Genomic DNA, 26,719 nt, shown 5'->3' with positions numbered 1-26,719 from the left:
ATCAAACATGTTTTTACCTTGACAATTAAATCACATGGCAGCCTGCTCTACTTAGTCTTTATTACATTCTAATTAGCCATGTAGGACCTAGTACTGCTCTCCTGAGAGCTGGCTCCCTGGTGATGCCCCTGCTAAAAGAATACCCATGGCACCCTGGATTTCTCTGCACAAGGACAGCCAGTGCCTTCTGGTGTCAACTTAAGTCATCACTTGCCTGCTGCAACAGACACGCTCGTATCCCATCTGTTGTCTCTATGGGCGAATGGCACAGCTCTGCTGCAAAGAAAGAAGGGCTGAGTCAAGGAAGAAGGGATGAAAAAATCCGTTGAGTGTGAGCCCACTTCCTCCTGGCCTCAAAATGCCATCAGGTCTCAAGGCAGGACGTTTCACTGGTCATAAAGGGTTTACTTGTAGGACAACTGCTTCTTGGCTAACGTGAGAAACTGAAGTGGGGGATTCCACGAGCAAAAGAAAAACCTGTTACAGCTAATGCTAGAAAGCAAGACACTTCTGTAATTTCCATCAGGATTTACAGTGGCTCTCATACAGATAACCTATGGAAGGATTCCCAGGTTTCTCCAGACAGTGCAGCCACACCTCAGGGCTGCTGGTGCATCTTATTACCACTATCTGCATATTTCACAGAGGGGGCAGCAATCCCTCTTCCACAAGCTGGCAGAAAGGAGAAAAAAAAAAATGGATGGGACTGAGAAAACCAAGTTGATGTAACAAACCAAAGAAGTTTATTATAAACATCCTTGGGGACAAGTTCTGGCCCCAGTAAGGGGTGGGAATTTGGGACTAGAGAACCATTGTAACGTGCAGTTTGTCTTCGCAGACTCCAAACAACTTTTGAACAAATGATGACAGTATTATATACTCCAGTCTCAGAAGAACAAGTGCTTGGACAGCAATCCTGTTCCTCAAGATCCTCCCATAACTTCCAGGGGCATAACAGCACATTGACCATTAACCAACCAGGCATATCGAGACAAAGCCCAGAGGCACTCGTATGGAGTTCCAGGGAGCCTTCTGGATACACTGCCTGCCTGCCACATCAGGCTGATTTCAGCGGAGCTAACCACTGCTCCCAGCACATTTCTGCACTCACAGAACAGCCTCAACATCGTCTAGACTGAATCTTCATAGAATGTCTTTGCCATGGCGTGTGCCACTTTCACCACCTTCTTCTCCTTGGCATCTGGGCCCATGTTGCTCCGGGCTAGCTTAATCCAATACTGCTCCGTCCTGGACAGATAGTCTGCATGCTTCTCATCAGGCTGAACAGATGGGTGCTGCTCCTCTCCTGGTACACAATGGGAGGAAGAGAGAAAGAGAGGTCACAAACGGCTAATGAAGTCAATCTGCTCTCCCATGTGCCAACCCGTCCGAGGCTACGCTTCAGTTTACGTGTTTAAATGTAATAACCTAAAAACCTCTCAGTAGCCAAAGAAATTTATCCTATCCCCTTTGAGAACCATGTACTATGAAAACTTTGCTGAAAATCTGACCTGGATGCCAGCAAGTATTGTACCAAAACACGCTTTATGTTAGTATGAAGTAAACATTCATCTTAATCATTACCTTCCTCATCTTCACTCTCTTCTTCAGAGCTCTCTTCTTCCTCTTCCCCGCCTTCTGCACCTTCCGTATCATCCTCCTCTTCATCCGACTCTGACTCCTCCAGCCATTCTTGTGCTTCTTTGTTTAGAAAGAAAAGAGAAGAAATAAATAACAACCTGCTTCCTACACCCAGAAATGTCACAGAGGGAGCCAGGGCAAGGTCAGACATGCTCCTTAAGAGTCCTGCTGTATTCATTTCCCTTGCAGACCCACTCACTGTACAGGGCCTGGATCTGACAGGCAGCAGGGGACGGCAGGAAGAGACCTAATAGAGTCAGGAAGAATTAAACAGCACAGGACAGCTGCAGAAGACAAGCTGGTTAATGCCAATGCTGACAAGAGTCAAGTCTCCTCCCAAGCACTTTACAGGTCCACAATTACGAGATTCCTTCCTTTCTGCCCTTTGCCTGCTACACACATGTGGACTGTGAGCTTCCAGGGCAGGGAGAAGGTTAGAACTTGCCCCCAGTGAACAAAGATGCTCTGTTTACATGCCCTGGTTTTCAAAGCAGACAAACCAGAGCTCTCTCTCTGAAGTCATTGCAAATCTCTGGACAAGACAGGTTTCTGCAGTGGTACTAATTATAAGACACTGCATATCCTGTAATTCCAAGCTATTTCTTATCTAGAAAGAACCACTGTTCATAGCTCATCACCATCCCTTGAGGAAACTCCACAGGTCCTTTTTTTTTTTTTTTTCTAAAATACAGCACTGCTGGAAACCACACCCTGGGCTTTGCTACACTAAAGGCACACAGACATCCCACCACCAGAGCTTACTTGGATCCATCTCCACTAGCACTTTCCATTCTTCCATCTTGTGCAGGTCGATGCTGTAGAGGTCACTGAGGGTGAACTGGCGATCGCCCACCTCAAACATTCCCCCGTACACATAGAGAACCCCGTGCTTCACTGCCAGCATGGCATTAGAACGTGGGCACGGCTCTACTTGGGGGCTCAAGGCTCCATCTTCCTCCTCCTCCTCCTCCGATTCAGACCTCTCCTTCTCTCCTGCAGGCCCAGAGATCACCTGCTTGATCGTCATGACAGTCCCATCTTCTGCCACCACTTCTTTGACTATCTCCATGGGGCCTTGCGGGGCTTGCTTCTCCACCTCTTCATCTCCAGCTCCCTCTGCCTCAGCTTGTCTGCCGCGTCTTCGCTTCCTCTTCTCTGACTTGGGTCCCTGTTAATAGGAACAAGGAGCAGAGGGAGACTGCACGTGAACTGTGTGCAGCTAACAGCTCATACAGCAGTTAATACAACACTGGGGATGCTGTTGGGAGGGAGGGGGATGAATTCAATTATTTTTCACTAGAACTGTAAGTCTCAGGTGAGAGCTACAACCTTCCACTCAGCATGAACTTCTACCAGCCATAAAACAAACAGCAGTAAAACCCCTGGAGAACCCATGGCATGGAGTTGCTGCTTCTATCAACAGCAGCACTGCTAGAGAGAGGGAAAACAGCATTTCTGCTCGCTCTCCTGCAGCTGGGCACACACGTGCACGTGCACACACACAGTCCACTGTTCTATGACAGGAGCAAGAGAAAATAACCCACCATTTTGTGAAATCGAAACAATTGCTGGGTGCTAAATTACAGTGCATTATCAGGAAGCACTCCAGGTCTTCAAAGTACCGTACGAAAAGGCTAGAAAACAGTCAGCTAGGAAAGCAGAAGCAAACATCTGAGTGGATGTTTGCCTGTTATTATGTGATTGACTTCTCCTTTTTGAGGACAAAGCCAGAAACAGTGGGGGTGGATAGAAAGAAGTTCAACCAGGTCGTTTGCACCTTGCTTCCCCCTTGAGAGTGGTTGACACAAAGCTGAAGATCTGAGGGCCGCATTTCTGAAGTACCTATGAGCCAAGGGTTAATATTCCATCCCTTTCGGCAGCTCATCAACAATGGAGAAAAGGGGGAGGCCATTATCTCAGTGCAGCACAAGATCTTTTCAGAATAGCTTTTACCGAACTAGCTCACGTCAGACTTACACATGTGACTGGGAGCCAGCCTCTAGTAAAACACGGGAACTATGTTTTCATGCTGCTTTGCTTCATTTTGCATTACACAACAAGAGGGCACATGCAGCCTGACTCTCAGAGGAACAGGGCTGCCTCCTGAACCACTCTCACTCACGGCACAAGCATCAGGGCTCACAGGTTCCCTCTGTCCCCAGAAGTGTGAAAGCAGGGCATGGAAAACCCAAGGGATTATGTGGTGGGGAAGGACTGCAAGGAAGTTGCATGGGGCCAAAAAGATGCTACAAATGATGAAGGAGAAAGAACTGAAGACATTTGTATTATTTTTAAAACAAGACCTTTAGCTGTCCAGGAAACCAGCGGTTTTTCCCAATGTCGTAGAAATAAATATCATTGAAGAAGTCCCCTTCAATGCTCTCCTCCTCTTCCTCATCGTGCACACCTCCAAACAGAAGGGACCGGTTGTTGGGACCCACTGCCACGGAGAAGCCAGACCTGGGAGTGGGTTTCACTCCAGATGGGTTGAGCCGACTCCATGCCCACTTCTCTGGTAACAGATAAAAACAAACATGAGCATCAGTAAATGGAGAAACAAAACCATTTTCACATCTTTTGAGACCCTTCAGTTCTCCAGCAATCCTTGCAAGCATCTCCCTGATCCATTTCAGACACTCAGAACCGCACTGTGCATGCTCAACAATAAACGTTAATCAGAACACCACTTGCATTTCCACTTCAATCACCCAACTAATCCTCACTTTTCTCCTACTCTTAGGAAGTAGTTATGTTTCCAATAAAAGCAAGCTCAGAGAGCTATCTTTACGGTGTGCTTCTGGAATAAAGGGGCTATTGAAAGGCGTATACACCTTTGCAGGAAGGTGGACTTCAAACCAGGATTGATTAGAGCCTTGGATACCAAGGAAAGGTACCCCATGGGGATCACATCACACCAATTTTTTCCACAGGCCCCTTCTACTACAGTACCTTACCTGCCAACTTGCATCACTACCCCCCCAAGAACAAGCACGGTTCATTGTAAGGAAACCCAAAGTTTAAAAAAGAAAAAAGTACTCAGGAGAAGGCTTGTGCTCCAAGGCCTTTGCTTTTGCTCCAATCCTTTCTACCGTGGATTTAGAGTAAATCCCTAAAATGCAGGCTGGCAGCAGCATATGCACTGGCTAGGCACTGCATTTCTGAAGGAACCACAATTTCAAAAAGCTAAACTATAAATAGGACATAATGCAAGCAGGGTCTGGAATCCAGACAATATATGTGACCAACCTGCCTCCCCAGTCCCACTTCAAGATGGTTGGGTTTAAAGAAATCAGCCACAGCTTTAACATTTTAGAAAATCAGCCCAAAGAAGATTGTTCTACTCCTTTAGCCTAGCCTCCCTCTCCTAAGGGAAGTGATGGAATTCCTTTTTCTGAGGACACTCACAGATAGATGGGAGAAAACCACCAACCAACCAAGCACTATCCTTGGTGGTACAAGTACCCCTGTACTCAGTAACGAGATCATATCCTAATCTTCTTTCTTAAGAGTTTATAGATGGTCCATAGCTACTAAGAAGAGCTTCTCAAAAGCAGGAATTTCCAGTGGGAAAAGTTCTGGAATTCCACAGATTATCTGCCGAGAAACAGAAGAGCAGTGTTCAAAATGTCCCAGAGAACAAGAATTTCAAAATGTTGTTTTAATTCCCTCCCACACGCAAACCAAAAAAAGTCCCTAAAATATCTTTCCTTGTAGTTTTTCCTGAAGCTGCCTGTGCAGGCCAGAGCTTCTCACATCGTTACGCAAGGAGCCTGGAGACCCTCCAGTCCATCTCAGACTATTCCGGGGCCAATTGGGAAATGTCAACACAGACGATGCTGCGAGCTAGAAGTGATTCTCCAAGCAAAAGTACACCCCAACCTCCCTCCGCTAACTCTGCCAGTTCCTCACAGAAGTTTCTCAAGCAGCTCCAATCCCCGAGCTGTTGCACAGTGCCAGTGCTCCCATTTACATCAGCTCTGGAACCAAGGCACCTGGAGATGAGAACCGTGACTCCCTACAGCCTTCGGTCAGCCAGCAAGCTTTGCTCAGCAGAGACAACACAGCCTCATCTTTTCAGGCTGTAAAACGGGCTGGGAGAAGGGGACAGAAGAATTGCGTGGCCTGCAGTCTGCAGAGGAATGAGGGGATCTCCCATTTCCCTCTGCAGAGCACAGAGGTGTGGAATGGCAGCCTGTATATGTGATGGCCCACCCTCCTTCTGCAGCACACATGCAAAAAAGGAGGATGTAACTTCTCTAAACTCTCTCAGTAACTCCCGTTTCTTCCACTCTTGCTCTTCTTTTTTAAGCTAGAGTCACGGTATATAAATGCACTTAACTACTCCTGGGAAAAAAGAAATACTTAATCAACTCATCTGCTGTGTTTAGCCCCAAAGCAAACACGGGGGGCATAGTGCTCTTAATTAAAAGGGAAATTTTGTCCTGGGTTTGGGGCTTTTGGCCTCTTATTCAACGGAAGAGAGAGAATTTGCATTCACAGTCCTGCAGCATCACTTCCAGCACAGCCCTCCTAGCTGGAGCAGCAGCTTACCTTCCTCCTTGCCTGAACCTTCAGCCTTCAGCAGGAACATATCTGTATGCAGGGTGCCTTTGTCAACATCTTTCTTAATTCTCTGCAGGGAAGGGAAAGACAGGGACGTTCAGCAAAACAATTTCAATACCCAAAACCGCACAAGGCCCAACTCTTCAAGGCCTGGAAAGTCACCCAAATCAGGACGTGCCTTTCCGAGCTCACCACCCCACAGAAAAGCCCAAACAGCCTGAATTTATGTGTTCCTATATATCCCCACACTGACAAAGCACACATTGTGATAGGGTCAACGAGAAGCCACACAGGTAGTCACGCTGTGCCTCCGGAGCTCACAGCTTCAGCATTCAAACCAGGGCTACCTTCTGTGATGAGCAGCAGTAAATGCCTCAGGAGGGAAGGGAGGCAGGCAGAAGGGACAAACGGAGGCTGCTGTCTCATGACTTCAAGCACGCCTCACTCAGTCCCATCCTACAAGCGAGCAGTGGGAGACGTGTAACAAACCACAGGCAACTTCTGCCTGTGCCAACCGGAGCCTCCCTCCGCTCTGCGCTCACCAGGCTGCGACACATCCTGGGGTCTGTGGGCTCAAAGTCTGCAGGATGCGATGTGAGGGCAGGAATTTGGGCACCCAGGAACATAATTATCACAGGGGATGATTTTACAGAAGACAGGAAGGATGGGCAGCACCAAGGAAACCCAAGATCCTGCCTTTTATTCTGCCACAGCCAGCATCAGGTGCTCTCGAGGGAGTAATTTAACATCTGTGCCTCTGCTCCTCTAGCTGTAAGGGAGAGCAGAAACCTGCTCCAAAGTGCCACACACAACTTGCAGCAGGGCTTGTAGGCCCTCTGGGATGCTGAGCAAGAAGCTCTGAGTGTTTGTGCTGCATCATTTGCACACTGAAGTTTAAGAACAGACCTGTGACCAGCAGAGCCCCAGTATCCATCCCACTCCAACAAAGGCAGAGGTGACAGCTCTGCCCCATAGCACGACTGCTGCTGTCATCAACAGTATTTGAGGCAGAAAAAGAAAAAGAAGCCCCACTTCCAGCCCTACTACAGGCAACACCAGCTAGAGCAGGATCAAGCCCCAGGTGAAGTAATTAAAGGCATCATTTAAAATGCAGTTTTCCTTGCTCCTCTCACTGGAAGCCCCTGCACTCCAGTGCTCACAGCAACATGCACCATTTGAAAGCAGCGCTGTGCAACGCCACCCTAGGAGGTCTTTTCATGCACAGCTCCTGCCTCCCTGTCATTCCCTTCCTCCTGGGGGCCATGGCATTGCTGGGCTGGATGCAGGCAGTGGATCCTGGCAGAAGCTGGGAGGGTTGAGACCAGTGCTCCAGAAGGAGCAGAGATTTGGGTGCGTGCCATGGTGTCATCTTGTTCTTGCTGTACCCAACCCAGCGCCCTGCACTCGGTAGGTTTTGTTACTGCAGGCTACGTTGTGCTGTTATTACACAGCCCCCTGCTCCAGAAAGCACACCCTGAAGACGGCTCTTAGGAACAGCATTGAGTTCTTAGAAAGGCAGAGAGGGAAGGGGAACAAAGTGTGTTTGAGGCACTGCACAGCAACGCTGTAACTCGGGTGATGTTGAAAAGCCCTGGGGAAGGCTGATAAGGAAGCGCTGTGAGAAACAGAACGCTACTCACAGCGCAGCAAAAGGGAAGCTTCACTTAAAGTCAAGCACCAAGGTCTGTCAGGGGAAATTTGTTGGGTCTTCTTGCTCTCTGCATGCACATAAGCATCCCATCAGCACACTGAAAGACTCAGCCTCCACGACAGGGTATCTGTGCTGGAAAGATCCTCTCCTGTGCAGTCACATCAATGAAGTCAACAACTGCTCTGTTCTGCCTCCCATCCCGCAGCCACAGAACACCAGGCACACCAGGGACAGGAAGCCTGCAGGATGAAGCATCAGTGACAGGCCTGTTTTCTGAGGAAGGGCACACACAGTGACAACTCCTGCTGCTGCTGCCACTTTTTTAGCACATGGAAAACAAGCAAGGCAAGGTTTTGCATTGGTCAGTAGTCCTGATGCATCCCTAGAGGAGCTGGGGACACAGCCAGAGGGGCTCAGAGCCACCCACTTTGAACAAAACCTTGAGAGTGTGCTGCTAGGGCAAGAAGGCATTAAAACACCTTCCAGGAACAGTGCTCTACGTACACCAATTTCACGGACTGGCAGTGCACGAATTGTGGCATCTACAGTAGTAGCTCTCAAGTTCCAAGGGCTGTGAGTCACTGCACGGAGCAGACACCAGGCTCTGACAATGTCACAGCTTTGCTGTCTCCGTCACGCAGGTCTCGAGCGGCAGAAGTCACCAGCGAGCTGCAGGCTGTGGACAGCTGAGCTACAGCAGCCTTTTTTGTCTGACCCTCGCTTAAATACCCTTCCAAACCTCACCTGAGCAAAGAGCTGTGAGAGATGGGTGGAAGGAGGAGAGGAGAGGGGAGAGATCGGTATGGTGCTCACAGCTTGCAGCACTGAAGCACAGCCCAGCGACTGCAAAGTGCATGCCTGCTAACAGGCATGGAAATGGCCTTTTTTTTCTCTTCCAATCCCAAGTAGCCTGCTGTTTGTCCTCAAATACGAAGCACAGATCACGTTCTTATGTGTAGGGGCCACACAGGCTGAGGGGTGCAGATGCACAGCTGTCAAGCCCAGCAAGATGAGCACTGTCTGCATGGAAGAAGGGGAAACAACATCTATTGAGAGAGCTGTTGGCTTCACTATCCTACAGGCTGCGCAGGAAAACTGCATCATTTTTCTCCCGAAAACCACACGGCTCCCTGTAGTAAACACACTGCGTATGCAACATGACAAAGCTTCTTGGGCTGAGAAAACCCCAATGAGGTGGAGTGGGAGTTAGTTATTTGTTGTCAAAGCGATGCCTGTTCTCCCCAGCTCACACTGGCTCCAAAGCAGACGCTCCAGCAGCAAGCAGTACGCTGCTACTGGAGAGATCAATCCCCTCGCAACCAGGACACCCACTTGTTTGCACATACAGGTAAATTAGCAAGTTAAAAGAGCTTTCTGGGCTTTAGCTAAAAACCTCTACCTCCCGTAACAGCAAGAGCCATGCCTATCCCCCTTCAAAGAGCAGGGAAACTGAAGCACGGAGAGATGTTCGTGAGCAGACTGGGACTCGGGATTCCCCGTGTATAACCTGCTAAACATGGCTAATAAAAAGAGATCAACAGTGGCAAAATACATCCAGTTAAAAGAAGCCCTTAGCAGGCAGAACTGCGGAGGGAACGCTTCCCACAAGACCTTGCCGTTCAGTCTCCAGCCCTGCCACGAGCAGCAGAATCTCCCAGCAGAATCCACTTCAGCTTTGCAGAGCTCACCACTAAAAGAAGAAAAAACCACACACTAGCCTACTTTGGCATCCAAAAGCCCTGCACACACGCAGTGCCAGCCCCCCCGTGGCTCGTAGGCTGCTTCCACCTGCAAGGTAGAGCAGCGTTAGCCTCCACCACCTCCCGGCTGCATTCGCCGTGCCAGTCAGGCACAGTGTGCTCACGTTGCCTAGCAATAGAGAGGTCTCGCTGCTTTATTCAGCCAAAAATGCAGCTTGCTGCAGCAAGCCCCGTTCCCAGCAAGGGAAACAGGCGAGGACATCTTTAAGATCAGCAGACGAGCGAGGCTGAGCATCTCAGGGGCTTCTGGGGTACGTTTGGGCAGGGCTGCCACCACATTCAGCAATCCTTCTGTAAGTGACCACAGGAGTTGTCTTTAATATTCAGTCTAGAAGTGATAAACATGAACACAAGGACACCGTTGTGCTAAGGATGGTGTTCTGAAAGTCTCAGGCATGCTCTCGTTCAATCTGTGCACCAACATCTCACCTCAGCAGCACTCAAGGTTGTCCAGCTCGCATTTCCTTTTTCCCCACTTGCGCCCTGGATATTCACTGTTTGAACATTCAAGGACAGCAAAATCGAGTGGCTGGCACAGGCAAACATGTCTGGGTACCAGGGCTCTTGTCCTGCCTCTGTCCACGAGTTCCAGAGTGCCTCACACACAGCGTTTGATCTTTTCTGCTTCCATTTCCCCAGCCAGGGATGATTCAGGTCATATCATGGGAATTTAGCAACACGGTAATGCCAAAAGGCACTACTGAAAATCAACCCTCCGTGGTCAGTTCTTTGACCAATTCCAGCAAAGGAAGGCATGGACCAAACCTCTCTGCTTTTCCCTTCCTAGCTCACAGTGCCCTGACTGAAGATGGGCAGATTTATGACTTGACCAGGGAAACATTCTGGGCTGCAAGCCAACAGTGGTTCTCGGGCTTTATAGGGCCCTGACAGCCAGCCTGGTACACAGATACCTACAATTCCACCCATAACTACGAATCTCCTGGGCTTACGTCTCTTTTTGTTTTGCCCACTGCAGTTTGGTGCCTTTGCATCTCAAGAAAGCTACAGAGAAAATTCTGTCCAGTTTTTCGGTCTGCCTGTAGCTTGGCTGCACCGTTCCTGCCCCAAAATTCACCTGTGCTGCAGAAGACACAAGCAAAGTCTTTGTTAGGAATGGCACGGCAGAGAGCAGCAGACTCAGCTCGCTACATTACAAAGGAAGGAGATGCATAACGAGTGCTTGTTATCATCTAAAAGCTGTTCTCCAAGCTGGAGAGGAACTGCATCCAGCTCTTATCCTCGCACAGTGCCCTGCATAAAGGCTGAGTGCTTATTTGTCACAGCAAAAGGCTGAGGGCAGCTTTGCACTCCCCTATCCCTTCTACTTCATTTTTATGAGCTCAGAACTACCCAGAGCTGTGCAACAGAGCCCACCCTCGTAAAGCAGAGCAGAACTGCAAACATGCGTCAACTTTTGTGTTTCCACAGGGCTCGGTATGCACCTGAAACCCAGCTACTGCCAGTAGCAGTAAGAGATCCACACCTGGCAGAGCATGCACGCTTCCCCCAGCCTCGAGAGTGAGGGAACAAGTCAGAGACAGGAAGCAGACAAAGCCCTTTTGGGTAGAAAATGCCTTCGTATTGTTACTGCTATTTAATCAAATGCGCCTCTGAGGAGTTAGAGCCCTAAGCGCAGGCCGTGAGGAGGCACAAATGCTTCTAAATATACAGACAGACTACTCTCCTCTTCCCCTGCTTTTCTTCTTTGTTCATTTATTCACATCAGAAGAACAACGCGTCCTCCTCCCCCAGCGATGCACTGCTGGAAGCGATGCCTTTCCACGGAGACAGCAGCAGCAGGATCCGGGTCTTCAGTCTGCGTTCGTAACATTAAAAGCTTTCGCAGGAGCCTTTTGCTCAATGAAATATTTACTTCCTCCATCCCAGCATGGAGACAGGGATACTTGGTCAATGAGGACATATGGTCTAAAGGCCTACCCGGTATAAATTACCGTGATTAACAAAGCAAGAAGCAGAGCGGAGGAAGCCTGGTGCTCATCAAAAGTCTTCTTTGGCTTATTGAGTTTGCTAACTAGTGCTGCTGCCTTAACTCTTTCCCTGATCCAAGAAAATACGAGGCTCCTGCAGTGCTGCCACACAGACGAGTACTGCCCAAGAATGCCTTAAGTTGGCAATAACCACTACCATTGTCAAAAAATGCTGTTTCTTCCAGTTGCTTATTCCTCCCTCCATAACATCACTTCCTCACGTTGGATTAGATTAGCAGGAAAAATGTGTTAGTTTTAATCAAGATCGGCTCCTTGGTCAGGACAACTGAATGAACAAAGGGACAATTAGAAGACAAGAGGCCACTTTTGGTAGCAGCACTGGCTCACAGCAGCCTGAACAACCATGTGTATGAACACTGCAAGGGCACAATTGCACAATCACTCCGAGCTGGCACACCCACAGGCTAACTCGCACTCGTTACCGGTGGTTTTTGGACATCTGGCAGCTGGCTGAGGAAATATCATCAGCCAAAGCAGCGGCAAGTTACACAATGTGATCACCAAACCGTGCACTGCAGACAACACTTGTGGAACAGAGCAGAGGGAAGGAGCAGAAGAGATTCGAATTCTACTCTCCCACGCGCTAAGCCCACTGCTCTCTCCCGGCAGTCAAAGCACAGAACCCTGCAACCACCACGGGTCAAGACCATCACTTTGGCCCTAATTAGGCAATTTGAATTTGTCACATTTCAGTTTTCATTTTAGCGCTTTAGCTTTTCCACCAACTGTTCTGTTTGGCGTTTGGGAAGCGCTGCACTGCCTTACCACGAAGTCCCTCCTACCTGTTTGGAGTAGCCTCCGTAGATGATGACGCTGCCCTCAGGAGTGGCAGCCATTTGACATCCCGATCTTGGAGCAGGCGCAATCCCCGATGGAGACAGCTTGCTCCAGGTGAAGGAGTCCAAGTTGAAGGCATATACATCATTATAATAGATGTAATCTCTGCAGAGGGCAAATTGGCACACCGTGAGGTTTTGCAACAGCCATCATTTAGGACAGGATAAAACATCACTTCAGGAACAGCACCAGGAACCTCTGAAGAGGTGCAACACCTTATTCAACTCTTTGCATTTATGGCTTTTTCTCCTGCTGTAGCCATGGCAATACACAGAAGATTTGTTCAGTTGAAGGTTACTATTTCAGTGCAACAATATGCGTTTAACAAAGCTCCTTTAAGCAAGACCTCTCTGGGTTCTTTTTTTACCTATGTTATTCCTTACTACAACAGAGCTTTCATCAACTCTTTCCAGGAAACACAAACCAAGGTGACTTAAACCAGAACACAAAAAGATCAAAACAGATTAATGCTATGTCTGTCTAGGGGGTGAGGGAAACAGTAAATACGTATACACACACACACACACGTTCTCTTTCAACTAGCCAACTCACATACTGCTAGTGGAAAATGCCAAGCACTTAGCCAAATCTAGGGTAGGCTTTACAACTTGTGCTGTGCTCCCAGGGACTGCACTTACGCAGCTTAGCATCTCTGAGAAAATATGTAGCTCAGCTCCCTTCCCGGTCCCCATGACAGAGTGACCTCACCAGCTGTGACCTCACACGGTATGCTAGAGCTTACTGGGGAAGATGCTTCTAGGAAGAGAAGGCTCTTTGATGGGAGGCAGAGGCCAAAAGGGATGTACTCAGCTTTAGTTATGAGGATGAGGAGCTACTTCAGTGATTATCTAAGTGACACAGTGGTTTTTCAAACACTTGAAGGTTTTAAAAACAAGATCACTTCTCCTTCTAACATAAAAGTACAGTTTGATAACTATTGCTAAGGAAAATCCTTGTATTAAAGCCCAGCTTCCCATTGCTTGTGAAATTCTGTTGTTTTTGTTGCAGAGGACTCAAAACTACCAATCATCCCGCAGTAACCCACCTTGCACTCTCATGGAAACCTCCAAAGAGGATCAGCTGTCTTTTGCAAGCAACCATTCGATGCCCACTTCTTCCAGAGGGACCTCCTGATGCCCTGAAAGACAAAGAAATTCCACTCATCAGCAGAGTTCCCTTTCCTCTTAGTGGGCCCGTCCAACCATGGGGGAACTTCGCTGCCTTAACACAGATGCATGCTTTTTTCCAGAACAGTACATGTGCTCTGCCTCTAACACTTGGTATTTGCCACACGGGCATTCTGCAGTAACAGCTTTATTCCTAGGGATAAGCCATCTAGTCTCTAACAGTACCCAAGATTTGAAGTCTTTTCTGCTATGACTCAGGAGGTAATTTTTCAGGAGAGTTTAATGATTAGCAGTTAACTCCCACAACTGCAAGAACAGCACTCCAGACAGAGATGTTTTCTCTAAGTACCAGGTAAGAGCCAGAAACTGGCTCTGACATCCACTCTCCTCCAGTGTCATAGGAAATGACCTATCCACAGCATCTTCACTCACCTACCTGCAGCGAGGATATACCATCAAGCCAGGGAGTAGAGTGTAAATCACTTCAATTTCCTCAAGAACAAAGGCACTGCAGCCAAACAAGTTATCGCTATTATCTTCCTTATTACAGGAGCATCGCTGCTCTGCTCTATTCAAGGCTGCATGACCTTTCAGTTAAATATGCCACTTCCATTTCCAGGAACAAGCAACATCACCCCATCTGTCACATCCAAAAGCTTCTGGCAAAGCCAGGCAGCTGGCAAAGGCATTCCTGAGAGGCAATGAAGATGCACCTTCCTTCATGTTCATCCACAGGCAGAGCTTCACAGGAGACAGAGAACAAAGAAGCCTTCAAGATCTCTCAGAACAAAGGAAACTTCAGGCCAAACACAGAGAAAAAAGGGTTTTTGCTTTGTGTGTTCTCTGCCCCAGGGATTAATCTATCCCATTTTCAGTCTCACTGAGGAGCCTCCCAAAGCACACGCAGTTAGCACCACCTAACCCAAAAAGATTTCTCGATAGGCAGCACCAACACGTGTTAAATGGTTGCAGGAGCAGGGCCTAGAAGCCTGCTCTGCACTGAAAACAACAAAACCTAAACCTCCAACCCTACTGCTCTGCTTTTAACTGGCAGCGGGTAGCTGTAAAGAGCAGTGATAGGTTTCTGTGGAGAGAGAAAATGAGAGCCCTTATTCACCATCAGAAATGACAATCTCACACCGGCCCTAATGAAGAGCTCCAAGCAGAACAGCAGCATTCGGGTACGCCTGAATTAATATTGATTGCTTGGACTCTTTATTCTAACAGAGAGTAGGGTTTTCTAGGCAGTTACTGGATTTTTAAGTACCACCCTGCAGAACATCACCTCTTGTATTAATTTCATCAAGATCTGAAATAATTTTCTCTTCTATAACAAAGCTTCCATGTTATTATTCCAGAGGATGGCACCTTTTAAAATCTGCTTTTTTTTTTTTAAAGGAAAGAAGGAATCAGAAATCTACATTAACATTAAAACCTTGTTCTCAGAGAACATCTTCTGCCTTGCTTCTCAAACACATTTCCTGCAAGTCAAAAATCAATTCTGAATGGTAAAACGTTTATTCACTGATGCATGTGTTTTAATAAACAAGTTCCCACAAGCATACAATTAACTCTAAGTCACAAACAAAAACATCCAGGCTGGGGCCTGATCCGAATTCAGAGAAGTCTCACTGGCACCAGCATCAATTGCTCTCAATTATAAGGCACTTCTCCACTTTCCTTAGGCAAGCAATACAAGCTACAAGAGCAGATGCTGAAACAATTTCAGAAGGCCTCATCCTGCGCTCTAATTTGCCATCTCAGCTTCCTTGGCTTCAGCATTACACACGGTACAGGCATCAGCTATAAAGGCCTGTTTATACACTTTGATTTAAAGAGGTGTCCTCTACACTAGCAACAACTGCTCTTAGGAAGTATTTTTACATAGACCAGTTCATACAGGTCCTTCTTCCCCAAACACAGCGCTGTAAAAACGCACGACACAGCCAAGCAAACAGCCACGCTGCCACTCCAGAAGGCACCTGCTGCTAGCTTGAAGCCTTGATTCCCGAACGCAGACTGTCTCTTTTTACCTGTGTCACTGCTCATGGCCCAAAACAAACATTCTGGAAATGGCTTCGCTGACTTTATGATTAATAGTCTACTTCTTGGGGTTGACACCAGAAAGCAGACATGTGGGAGGGAGCTGTAAATTCTCCAGACTTTTTTTAAAAATAGATCAAAAGATAAGTCTGGATAAGGACTGGCTCTACACATGTAAGCAGAAGTCTGATCAAAACTGCTCCATAAGGAATTTGCTTTTGCTTGTGGAGTTACTCTGGGGCTGATAGTAATGTTACAGACCTGAATTCAGCCCCCAGATTCAAGAATTAATGACTTGCATGTCACAGTGTCTACAGGCTGCGTGAGTGAGCTACCTTTTCATTCATTCCTCCATCCAAAGGAAGTTCAGATGAATCCCCATACCTTTCCATTGGAAAAAATAAAATAAAATGATGATGATGCACAGAACATCCCAGTAAATGGGCAGTTCAGTACAAGGCATTTTTATTCTCCAGTACACAAGGCAGCTGAAACCCAGGACTTCAGTGTTCCATATTTTATGGTTGTAAATGCAAACGACAAGTATTCTGTTCATTGGCATGCAGACATTACACCCATATGTTTGTATACTTATTTAGGAGGTACACAAGTGAAAACACAATTGCCATAAGGCACGGAACCCCCAGACCAAATCCTTTGCCAAGTCAATCAACAGTCATACATTTGGATCTTCATCTACCAAAGAATAAGCTCACAAGCTCAATTCTGGTCTGCCAGAGGAAGTCTGCACCAAATTACCCGTCTCTTCTTTATGCACCAAAGCACCTTTCTACCTTGTGCTGCAGGATCTGATCTTCCTGGTGACAAAGAGCACACGAGCAAGAACAGTCATCAGTCATAAACAAACCTGTGCTGAAAGGCATCCTGCACTGCAGCGACTGCTCCACTTCTCTCTGTAAACAGCGTTAAACATACGCTTGTGAAATGCTACCCTGAAATATTTATAGCACCACATCTCACCAAACTGTGAAGTATCATCAGCATTCCAGAATTAAAGGCAAGGGAGCTATCCAGGTTCATAAGCAAGACAAAGAACTACACAGAGGAGGGAACTGGCGGATCCCAAGTACAACCCCAACGTGTGACACTCCCCATCTCTCTTCGAGGGAGTGCACTGGGCCACACGGAGCTAACAGAAATGTTCTCTGTAGGAAGGAATGAGGCAATTAGGTTAAAATATTGCTTAGCTCTAAGGCAGAGTAACAAACTCATGCATTGATGCAACCTCATGGATCACACACATGATAAGGTGGTCCCAATAAGTCAGTTACTGGCACGTCTTCTAACAGGCTGGCATTTGTTGCATTTGGGCCATCTTCATGCACACAAAATGCAAGTGAATATAGCTGCCTGCAGTTTTTAACTGTCGAGCTGACTGACAGGACTGTGGCTCTGCTCTAGGAGATACTGGAGATCCATTTCCCCAGCAGCCTTTGCGTAGACATGGAACAGGGGTGAGTTACTCAAGGTTTTCTCTTCAAAGTGTTTTATAGTCAAGCTTCTTACGGCACCAGGATGGTCTCTGGCACAAACCGTGGGCCAGGAAGGACAACATGGTTGTCTGAAATCTAAGGTGTGGGGATGGAATATCTAGAAGGAAGTGCAATGCAGTATATGTTAAAAATCAAGGGTTTCAAAAGCACAAAAAATCCCTCACACAACTCAACAATCATCTCTGTCCTTTCTTCTTCCCCTCCCCAAGCTGACTGTCATCATGATGCTGTATGGAAAAACAAAGAGGCAGCAGAAACTTGATTTTCACACTCAGCCAGGTTAGCATTAAAACAAAGACATCCTCTCACAGCCTCCTCCACCAGATGCCTAATTAATGCAGCTCTTGGAGCTCTGCCCGAGGACGGGGAGGAGATGCACTTTGTTTTATTTGAGCACTGGAACCAGGGCATGAGTGTTTTCAAAATTATGGCAAGGCTGAAAGACAGCTGTCCACCCAAATGCCCCAGGAAGTTCAAACGGAGTTGATCCTGCACGGGGCAGGGAGGACGGAAAGATCACCTCCCCAGGGCACTTTCACTCATAGGATTTATGATGCTCGCTTCAGAAATGTCAACCCATTTACCTACTAAGAGACAACAAAGCATCACTGTCTCCAAATGCATCCTTCCACTGTGTCACAGCAGCCAACGTGATGTGACCACCAGCACCCAGGGATGGAAGGCAGCTCTGGGTGGCTGGAAAATCACGGCACCTAGAACTTGCTTCTGCTTATCACAGGGGTAGGAGCTCACCTCACCAACCTGTTTCCCTCCTCACTAACCATAATAACCCATCACAAGCTCCGAACAAGTTCTCTTGCCATGGTTTAGTCCACCTGGGTGGGAGCAGAGGCTCTTGCAGTACACCCAGCATCCCTGAGGCTACTGTACCATATGAGATAAGATGCAGGCTGAGCTGAGCCTTGTAACTACCTAATTTCATCTTCCCAAGCAGGTCAGGCACTGCAGCATTCGTTTCAGGAGTGGATAACCCTAAATCAGCTCTACAGCAACACATCTGCGAATGCACAGGAGAACAATTTGCGCCACGGCTGGTGGAACTAACGAAGCCTCATCTGGATTCTCTGATGGCTCACAAGAAACAATCTCCCGCCCTCGCTCTCCCTGCAGCTGGGTATTAACACCGCTCTCTGGTGAGGATTTTTTTCAGCCCAGAGTTTGGTTGAAATGTCAACCCTTTCTCTCAGCAGGGACTCGATGGGGATCATCACTTCCTCTCCCCCGCCTGCGTTCACGAAGCTGGTAGGGCTGTAATGCATTCGAGCTCCATCCCCTTTATTTGGCTGAGTTAAGAAGTTATTTTGGGGGAGCTGAGAGGGGTACAGTCACTCTCATTCCGTCAGCTTCTGCCTCACAACAACAGGCAGAGCAGCCTGCACGCTGACAGCTCTTTTTAAGCCTTGCACCTCTTACAGAGCCCTCCATCATCCTGGAGAGTTTCTCTCACCCCCACTTCTCAAAGCCAAGCAGGGCTCACTGGAGTAAACCCGGCTTCCTGTAACATGACAAATTACAGCTGCTATTAGATTAACGCTGCCAGGTCTGGAGCCAAGAATCACACTGACAGACAGGAACCAGCCGCTGAGGAGCAGAGCAGTTTTCCCTCAGCCTCCCAGAGGTACTCAAAAGGATGATCCCCAGACTCTTGCAGAGCTGCTGCTGCCAGGATACCGCGCTGTGGAGCATCCTTTCAACCCTGCATGGTTTGGACTCCTTGGGATTTTTTGCTCTTTGGCTCCCGTACACCTTCCACGCCAGAGCCCCTTCCGTGCCACGTTAACATTAGCAGAATTAAACCTCCCAATTCCCCTCGTCAGGCAATCCCAGTGCTCCCATTTTACAGGGGGGTGAAAGGCAGACAGGCACCAGGCACGATGAGTCACTGTGTGGCCTCAGGCATGTGCCAAGGCAGAGCCAGGGTATCCATTTCTGCATAGCTCAGCCCTGAACCACCCTCTCGATTACCGCACGAGAAGAGACAGACACAGATGACAGGCACCTGCACTTTGTAAGCGGGGCAAGAATTGATCAGCCCAGGCATATTTAGGGCTTTCCACCAGAAGCAAGAACAAGGAGTTCACGCTCAGGAGCTTGAAGGGTCAAACAGCAGATGAGTAAACATTTAAAAGCTGCTGCTTTCCCCAGTGGCACCTCAAGGGTCAGCTGTGCAGGAGCTTCAGCCCAGCCACGGCTGTGTTCTGGCTAATTCTGCAGCCAAGACAATCCCAAAGCCCAAAAGAAAGTCTGAGTCTAAGTCAGAACTAGAGCCACATCTCTTGCCTCTCAGTTTTACCAGGTGACCCACCAGAACTCTTCCTCTCATGTGTAAATATGAAAAACCTAGAAGCCAAAGGTTAAAGAAACATTATCAGACTTTGGGCCAGATCCACAGAAGATATTTAGGTGCCTTTACTCCTGTCAAATGTTTCCAGGGCTTCTGGCACATACTTACCCTGATGGGTCTAAATTACTGGTTTATCCCAAGGAATATTTTAAACAGAAAATGCCAGTTATCAGGAGTGAACTTGGCTTTATGGAGAAGACAAGCTGTCTTCTCAAGCAGTGGTAAAACTGGGTGAGATCCTTTAAGGTCTAGTACAGCCCAGCTACAAGCACAGGCCCAGATGGAGCCCAAATGGAACAATCACTTGTGTTTTCAAGTTGGATACCTACACTCAGCATGGCTAGGAAGACACAGTGCTGTTCAGGATACTCCTTTCTTCAGCTACATAACACCCAAACACACCTGTGCTCCAAAAGTCACTTAATAAATAAAATGGCTTTTGTCCTCAATGGGCTTGGAGCACATCTCCCATTTGCACTCCTTTCTGGAGGTTGTCCTCTCCACTGTTTCCAGCATGGGCACCTCTGTACTCGAGGAACAGATGGGAAATCACAGCACCACAGCAGGAACCAAGTTCAGACCATGCTGACACAACTCCTCAAGAGGTCAACACTGTTGACTCGAGAGCACACCACTTACTTGATCTGCTCCCAGGTCTTGGTAGCCAAATGCAGGACCCAGAGATCCTTGTAATGGTAGAACTGCTCCCCATTGGGAGATGCAAACTCCCCGCCGAACACCCAGAGCTGCCCACCAGCTGTGGGCACCACCGCTGCCTGCCAGGAGAAGAAGGAAGAACAGGATCAGACAAGAGTGCAGGAACCAGGGACAGGTCAGAGGCACAGTTGCCAAATACAAAGGAGTAAACAAGTAGTAGCAGCTACTGCTGCCATGCTTGGCAAAAGCAGCTCTCTGGGGCTGAATGAAGGGGAATTTTAAATGTAAGCTGCTCATTGTGTGGCACACCTTCCCCATGGCACAGGAAGGTGAGCCAAGGAACTCACTTTCAAGCTTCTCTAAGAAGTATCTTGGGATTTGGTTTAAGAACATAGTTCAAATCTTTCTGTTCAGCAAAGGAAATCTCTCCTCAGCTAAGGTTCAGCAACGTTTCACCCATCCTTTAGTCATGTAAAAAGCATCGTGCAGTACCCATACTGGCGGATGATGAACCCCAAGCCATCAGAGGAACAGGGGCACTTCCTGACTCTAAAGTGCATGTAACATCCCAACACTGGGCAGGCACAGTAAGGCAGGGAAAAGTCTTTTAGAAAAGGCCATGAAGTGCATAAACGCCCTTTACACACCACCATTTTTTGTAGATTATGAAACAAAAAACGGTTCAGAAGCCAAGCTGCAGTGCAAGTCCAAACCTGACGCTTTCCAAGACCTGAAAGGCATTACTGCTCTTATCTGAAGGAAGAAAATAAACACAGAAGGAAGTGTGCAGTATTTGAACAAAAGGAGACTGTTACTGCTTTGACTGAGGCAAGCAGCAGAGAGAAGAGTATCAAAGGGATTTGTTTTATTATTTTTGCACAGAGCAGCATCAAAACACCCTGTTGCCACACAAGCTGACAGTTACGAAGCAGGAAGCGAAAAGCAAGACTCCACTTAGCTGCAATTATCTGCATAGGGACTAAGCAGCAAAAGGTAGGAATCCCAAAAAGGAATCTAAGCTTTTTTCCACACTTTTTTTTTTCCAGGGTACCCTCACGAATCAATATTGTTATCCCAATTTATTTAGAAGGGCTTCATTACCTGCCTGTCTTTTCCAGAAAGCAGCAAAGATTTCTAGCATTAAACGTATGACCATGCCCTGACACAAACCAGCCCGTACATGCAACAATTAAACCTGACAACATTGGGTGTGTTTGCAAGCAGGGTTTGTGGGAACATGAAGTCACCTAAGCAAAGGGGATGCACGCCTGATTTTCAAGGGTATCTAGTGATTAAAAACTTAAGTGAAGGTGCAGACAACAGCCTGCTCATACTTGCGTGTGACCTTGTGAAGAGCTGGCTCTGAATTCATTACACAGCCAGACCTTTTCCTCAAACAGCTCAAACTGACAGCAGCCATCCATGGCTATTCTCCTGTTCTGTTCAGCTGATGTAATGAAGCCAGCTTAAGTCAGAGGACTGCGTGTCAGAGACCAGAGATGACAAATAAGACTGAAAACATGCATAGACATACTCCTATTTACCTTTAAGCTAATGCAGAAAACGTGTTAAAAATAAAGTCACAGGGAAGACAACAAGCCATTCAGCTGAAGAGGCTGAACTGTCTCCTGTGTGACTGTAATTAATTATCAGACAGAAAACTTATTGCTGAAGCACGACTCCTCTGGTATGTTTCTCATTTTATATCTGCTGTAATCCAGTTGCAGCTCCCTGATGCACAGCCTGCTCGCTCAGCTCTGATCCAGCTTCTAGACAGCCACCTGCTGGCTATCAACACACAAACAAGAACCTCTCAACTCCACACCCACCAGGCAACCTCCTTCCTTTTCACCTCAGGGAATGAGAATTTGAATTTCTGGCCTCCTTGTAGAATTTGGCCTCTGAAATCAAGATCAATTTAAGCACCAAATATCAAGTCAAAGCCTTTCTTTTTAAAGAAAGCACACAAAACTCAGAGCAAGACTTTCATTAAGGCACAGAGTAACGAGGGAATATGAACCTAGCCATGGTATGGGATCTTACCAGGAAGCTCTACAGAGCTTTGGCCACAGGTAGGAAAATAACATTCGCATCCTGTATGGCAGCTTTTGAAATGTACCAGTCACCCAGCCACTTGCTGCAACAGGCAAGATAATCTATCTGACAGCTGGCGAGGGGCAAAGACCTGCAAAAAATACGAGTCTCTGATCCAGTTTCTGTGTGCAGGTGTTTACATAAAGCAAACAGAAACAAATCCTTCCACATCACAACCAGCCAGCGATGCCCATCACAGAGGCATCAAAGAGGTAAGGTCTAGGGGAGTTTCATGATATCCCAGAGAAAATTCAGACAATTTTGTCTGAATTTGCAGACACCGAAGAAAAATGGCCCACGTGCCATGGAAAAAATAATCACAAGCCAAAGGCAGGACACATCACAGAGCATCTGGGACACTTGGCAAAGCCCAACTGCTACGTGCTAGCAGGGATACCTGACTCTGATGGGTCTTTCACGCTGCTGGAGTGGTGGGATCTGTAGTGCCCACAGAGGCAGGCCTGTCGACACTAATCATGCACAGCAACCCAGCCACCCATAGCACTGTGGTCAAATTCTAAGCTACACCTGATCAGTGTTTTGAAAATCCAATGCTATCCTGGAATTTTGGATAGTTGAGCTGCTTCCCATGTAGTGCAGCGCAACAGCCCATCTTCAAAAGAGCCTCAGCACAAGAGAAGTGACACCACTGGTGGCCCATTACAAAGGGAATGCAGAGAAGCCAGAAAGAAACCCTTGGTAAAAAAAAAAAAAATAAGTCTTTAGGACGGCATTAAAACAATTCCAGCTGCTGCTTTGGCACCCTGCACCTTACCTGGTGAGCACATCGCCTTGGGGGTGGGTTGGGGATCTCTAGTTTAGTCCAGCTGTTCTTCCTGATGTTGTAAACATACAGTTCATTATAGAGGTAGGTCTGTTAGAGAGGAAAAAAAAAATACAGATCACCACAGCTCTTTGTTGGACAGGATCAGTCTGTCCACGCATAGGCACCCCAAGGGTTATCTGTGAGTTAGGCAGAGAAGGTACACAGCTCCAGCTTCCCATTCAGATTTGCAGTATCACAGAATGATTTAGGTTGGAAGGGACCTTATCAATCATCTACTTCCAAGCCCCCTGCCATGGGCCAAGACACGTTCCACTAGATTAGGCTGCTCCAAGCCCCATCCAACCTGGCCTTGAAAAGCAACAGCTCACCAGCCTCCACCAGGCAGGGAAGGAGGGCAACAACCTCCTCCACTAAACTGGACTGTTCCTTCCCAAACCCTTGGTTAAGACTCTGACAGCTTCAGGTATCAGTGCTTAAGAAGCTGGAGCTTAATACAGCTGTGCAGGTTAAAGTAATCCAAACTGCTGCTCAACTCCAGAGACAGTAACAGCTTAAGGTACTGAAGCAAACAGAATTAGTTTAGCACATCACATGGGATGATCCTCAGGGGGCAAATAACACTGGGAGGCTTGAGTTTTCTAACTACAGTCTGCACTTCTCAGGACTGAAAAGACCAATGTGTCTCCAGGAGCACAATAAACACGTGCAACTTGCAGAAATTCAGTAAAGCATTCCCAATTGCAATTATTTGCTGCTGTACACACCTCCAAGGCAAGCAAACCCTTGCCAGCTGCAAAATTGCAGAATTATCTCGCTTTGGAAGGTGGAAGGCTGACATTCTTCAACAGTTATCAAAAATGAGGGTCAGAGATGGCTACTATTAAGTCTGGAGAAATTATGAAGCCCTGAAATATTGATGCCGAGACAATCACTCTGACTCCTTAATGGGTTCTAGCATGTCTCCTTCCTGCCAACTGTTCAGGCATGAGACAGTATCACAGCAGAATTAAAAGGCTATTTTGCTCTCATTCAGGGACGAATACATATTTTATGACTGCTGCTTTGAATCTTCGCTTCAAATGAGACCCATGCAAATTACAGTAAAAGGCAGGGGGAGTGCAGAAAAAAAGAAGAAAAAAATTGAAGTATACATTACTTTTTGGCCATTGAAATATTCACCTCCAAAAAGGATCAATTCGTCTTTCTCAGGGTGAGCAGACAGGGAGCCATTCAGCCTGCAAACAAAAGAAGGATGACCAAAAGAGTAGATGTTAAGACTTGTAAAACTCAGAAGCTTGCAGCCTTTAACTCAGCTAGCATTAGCACCTCAGCCCTCTAGACACGAAAGTCTCTCCATCAGCTGCCAAATTAGTAGGCTGTGATATTCACCCCAGGGTGAAAAACTCCCCAAAGAAATTAACTTCTTAAAAACTTTCAGCAAGATTAATTTGACACTGTCTGAAACCTTCTCCTATTTTAGGAGCACACGTTACACTGTCATTTAACATGCCTTCTGACGTGAGCTCTTGAATTTTAATGTTGGCGTGTCGAGAACAAAAATTAGTTTTATGAGGGTACATAACTAAGTAGAACTGAGCTGTCTCACATCAACTTATCTGCATCACTCTTCTGCAGTCACCACTGTTCACCACTCATCCCACCAAAGTACTATTCACTGTGTGGAGACTGACTTGTCCCTCCATATGGGAAGGAAAAAGATATTATACAGAGGGGTTTTTAACAAGCCACATCAAACAGACATACAGAACCTAGCACCACACAGACCCCAGGCCTACAGATCAAGTGTCTTGTCCCTCACAGCATGTCCTTGTGAATCCTTTCAGCTTCCTAGTCCAAATCCAAAGGTTCCTCTTAACTCTTATTTTGCAAAGCCCTTGAACTTACTAGTGCTTTGCCTCCTTAGCTGTACTGGTGGGATGATTAAAAAGGGGGGTTTAAGACTAGAAAAATGAGTTTGGTCCCATTCTTAATTTGGGGATTCAATATACCATGTATTTTTTAACTCCAGATATCAGCCAAGCCAGACATCATGCTCTCAGCAAGTAACTTTACATAAATAAATTTCATCAATAGCTGTATAACTGATGGTCAAAGTCTCACACAATCTCTTACCTGGGTGAGGGCGGTGGGCAGGCTGTCTCAATTACTTGTGTCTTTTTAGCATCTAAATTCTGGAATTCTGCTATCAGGGCTTCAAGATCCTCCTGAAAATAAAAACACAGACATAAGTTCCTTGATATGCACAGAACGGCTTGCACACCATACAAAACTAGTGTTCGCTCCCAGAATTTCCCCATTAAAATTAAAAAAAAAAAAAAGAAGAAGAAAAAAAAAGTCTGCATAAATTCCTCTTTTTCAACCACAAGAAATGGATACTGAGTACTTCTATATATGCTTTAAAGATTAGTGTCTCCTAAAACACTGACAAGTTGTTCAGAAGAGGCCTAACAGGATGATACACAAAGTGCATTTTGCATGCACCTGCTGCTCCTGCACGAAAAACACCACACAAATGGGCAAGGAAATGGCTATCATTTAACCCCTGACAAAATTATGATCAAATATATGCTACAACCCAACTTGTCATCTTCTTTGTCTGCAATGGAAAACTGCCCAAATGGCATGGGAAACTCTTGTCTACTGCCAGTTTATACTTTAGCTAGAGTGAAACCTACACGTATTTTTATTTTTATTTCCTTCCAGGAAATAAAAATTAGATTTAAATCTGCCTCCAAAGTGCAGACACACCGAGCACTGAGGGCACAAGCAGGCCGGCAGCTAGGGGGAGTTTCTGACCCAAAGTCTCTCCGACAGCCCCGTGCTCACCGCGTCCATCAGCCAACCCCTCCCTGGCAGCAGCTGCATCCCAGCAAACTTCCAAATTCTGGGGATTTCTTTCCCCCCCTGCAGCCTGGCAGCAGCTCTCCCTGCAGCCAGCACAGGCACAGCGCCGGCGCCTTCCCTGCCTGCAGCTGTGCACAAGGCTGCACTCACGCAGGGAGCACTGAAACATTTTCCTTCGCTTTTAAGGCCCCGAGAAAAAAGGCTGGGGGAGATGGAAGGCAATTTAAGTCATCATTTCTCGTTCTCGCACCCTCCTTTCCCCGGGGGTGCCCTCAGCCACATACCCCTCCGCTTTAGCCCTTCCTTCCAAGGCAGCAGCGCCCTCAAAACCCCCCGAGCCCCTCAGCGCCCCTCACCTCCTCCTTCCTGGCTCTGCGGGACACCTTCCTCTCCATCTTGGCCGCCGTCTTCTCAGCCCCTTTCCCCTTCTTCTCCCGCTTCCCCTTCTTCCCCATGGCGCTAGGCCGCGCGGGGAGCACCGAGCTCGCCTCGCCGCCCTCGCCGCCCTGGGTGCACCGCGGGGCGGGCAGCGCCGCCGGCCTCGGCCCGCTGCTTCCAGGCCTCGGCCCGCCTCCTGCCCGAGCCGCGGGGGCCCTCTGCAGGCCCGGCTGGCTGAGCTGGGCTCGCCTCGGCTCCTGGTGGCCCCGCTGCTTTTCCTCAAGCAGCTCCGGGTTGGGGCTGAGGGAGGGCGGCGAGCTTGTGGTGCCTTGTCCCGGTTCTGTGAGCCCCGCTGTGCTGGGCAGAGGTTTTAACCCAGCTCCTCACACTACCTATAAACCACCCGCACGAGTCCGAGCCCCTTTTGT

At 47.5% G+C, this 26,719-nt stretch overlaps 1 protein-coding gene across 1 annotated transcript; it reads right to left on the bottom strand.

Annotated features, from left to right (window-relative positions):
- Positions 1-720: 720 nt before the first annotated feature.
- On the bottom strand, positions 721-26,665 carry KLHDC4 (kelch domain containing 4). Its single transcript, XM_013097946.5, has 12 exons — positions 26,270-26,665; positions 25,182-25,273; positions 24,205-24,283; positions 23,037-23,135; positions 20,150-20,286; positions 13,507-13,599; positions 12,407-12,566; positions 6,193-6,274; positions 3,945-4,153; positions 2,404-2,809; positions 1,585-1,701; positions 721-1,306 (listed from the first exon to the last, which is right to left on the bottom strand). Exons 1-12 carry the CDS (start codon positions 26,366-26,368, stop codon positions 1,131-1,133), a joined length of 1,749 nt encoding a protein of 582 aa, XP_012953400.4. The 5' UTR covers positions 26,369-26,665; the 3' UTR covers positions 721-1,130.
- Positions 26,666-26,719: the final 54 nt, after the last annotated feature.

The sequence above is a fragment of the Anas platyrhynchos genome, chromosome 12 (genome assembly GCF_047663525.1).
Source record: "Anas platyrhynchos isolate ZD024472 breed Pekin duck chromosome 12, IASCAAS_PekinDuck_T2T, whole genome shotgun sequence".
Lineage (NCBI taxonomy): Eukaryota > Metazoa > Chordata > Aves > Anseriformes > Anatidae > Anas > Anas platyrhynchos.
Note: the sequence above shows the minus strand (reverse complement) of the source record. Positions and strands in the feature narration are given on the sequence as shown.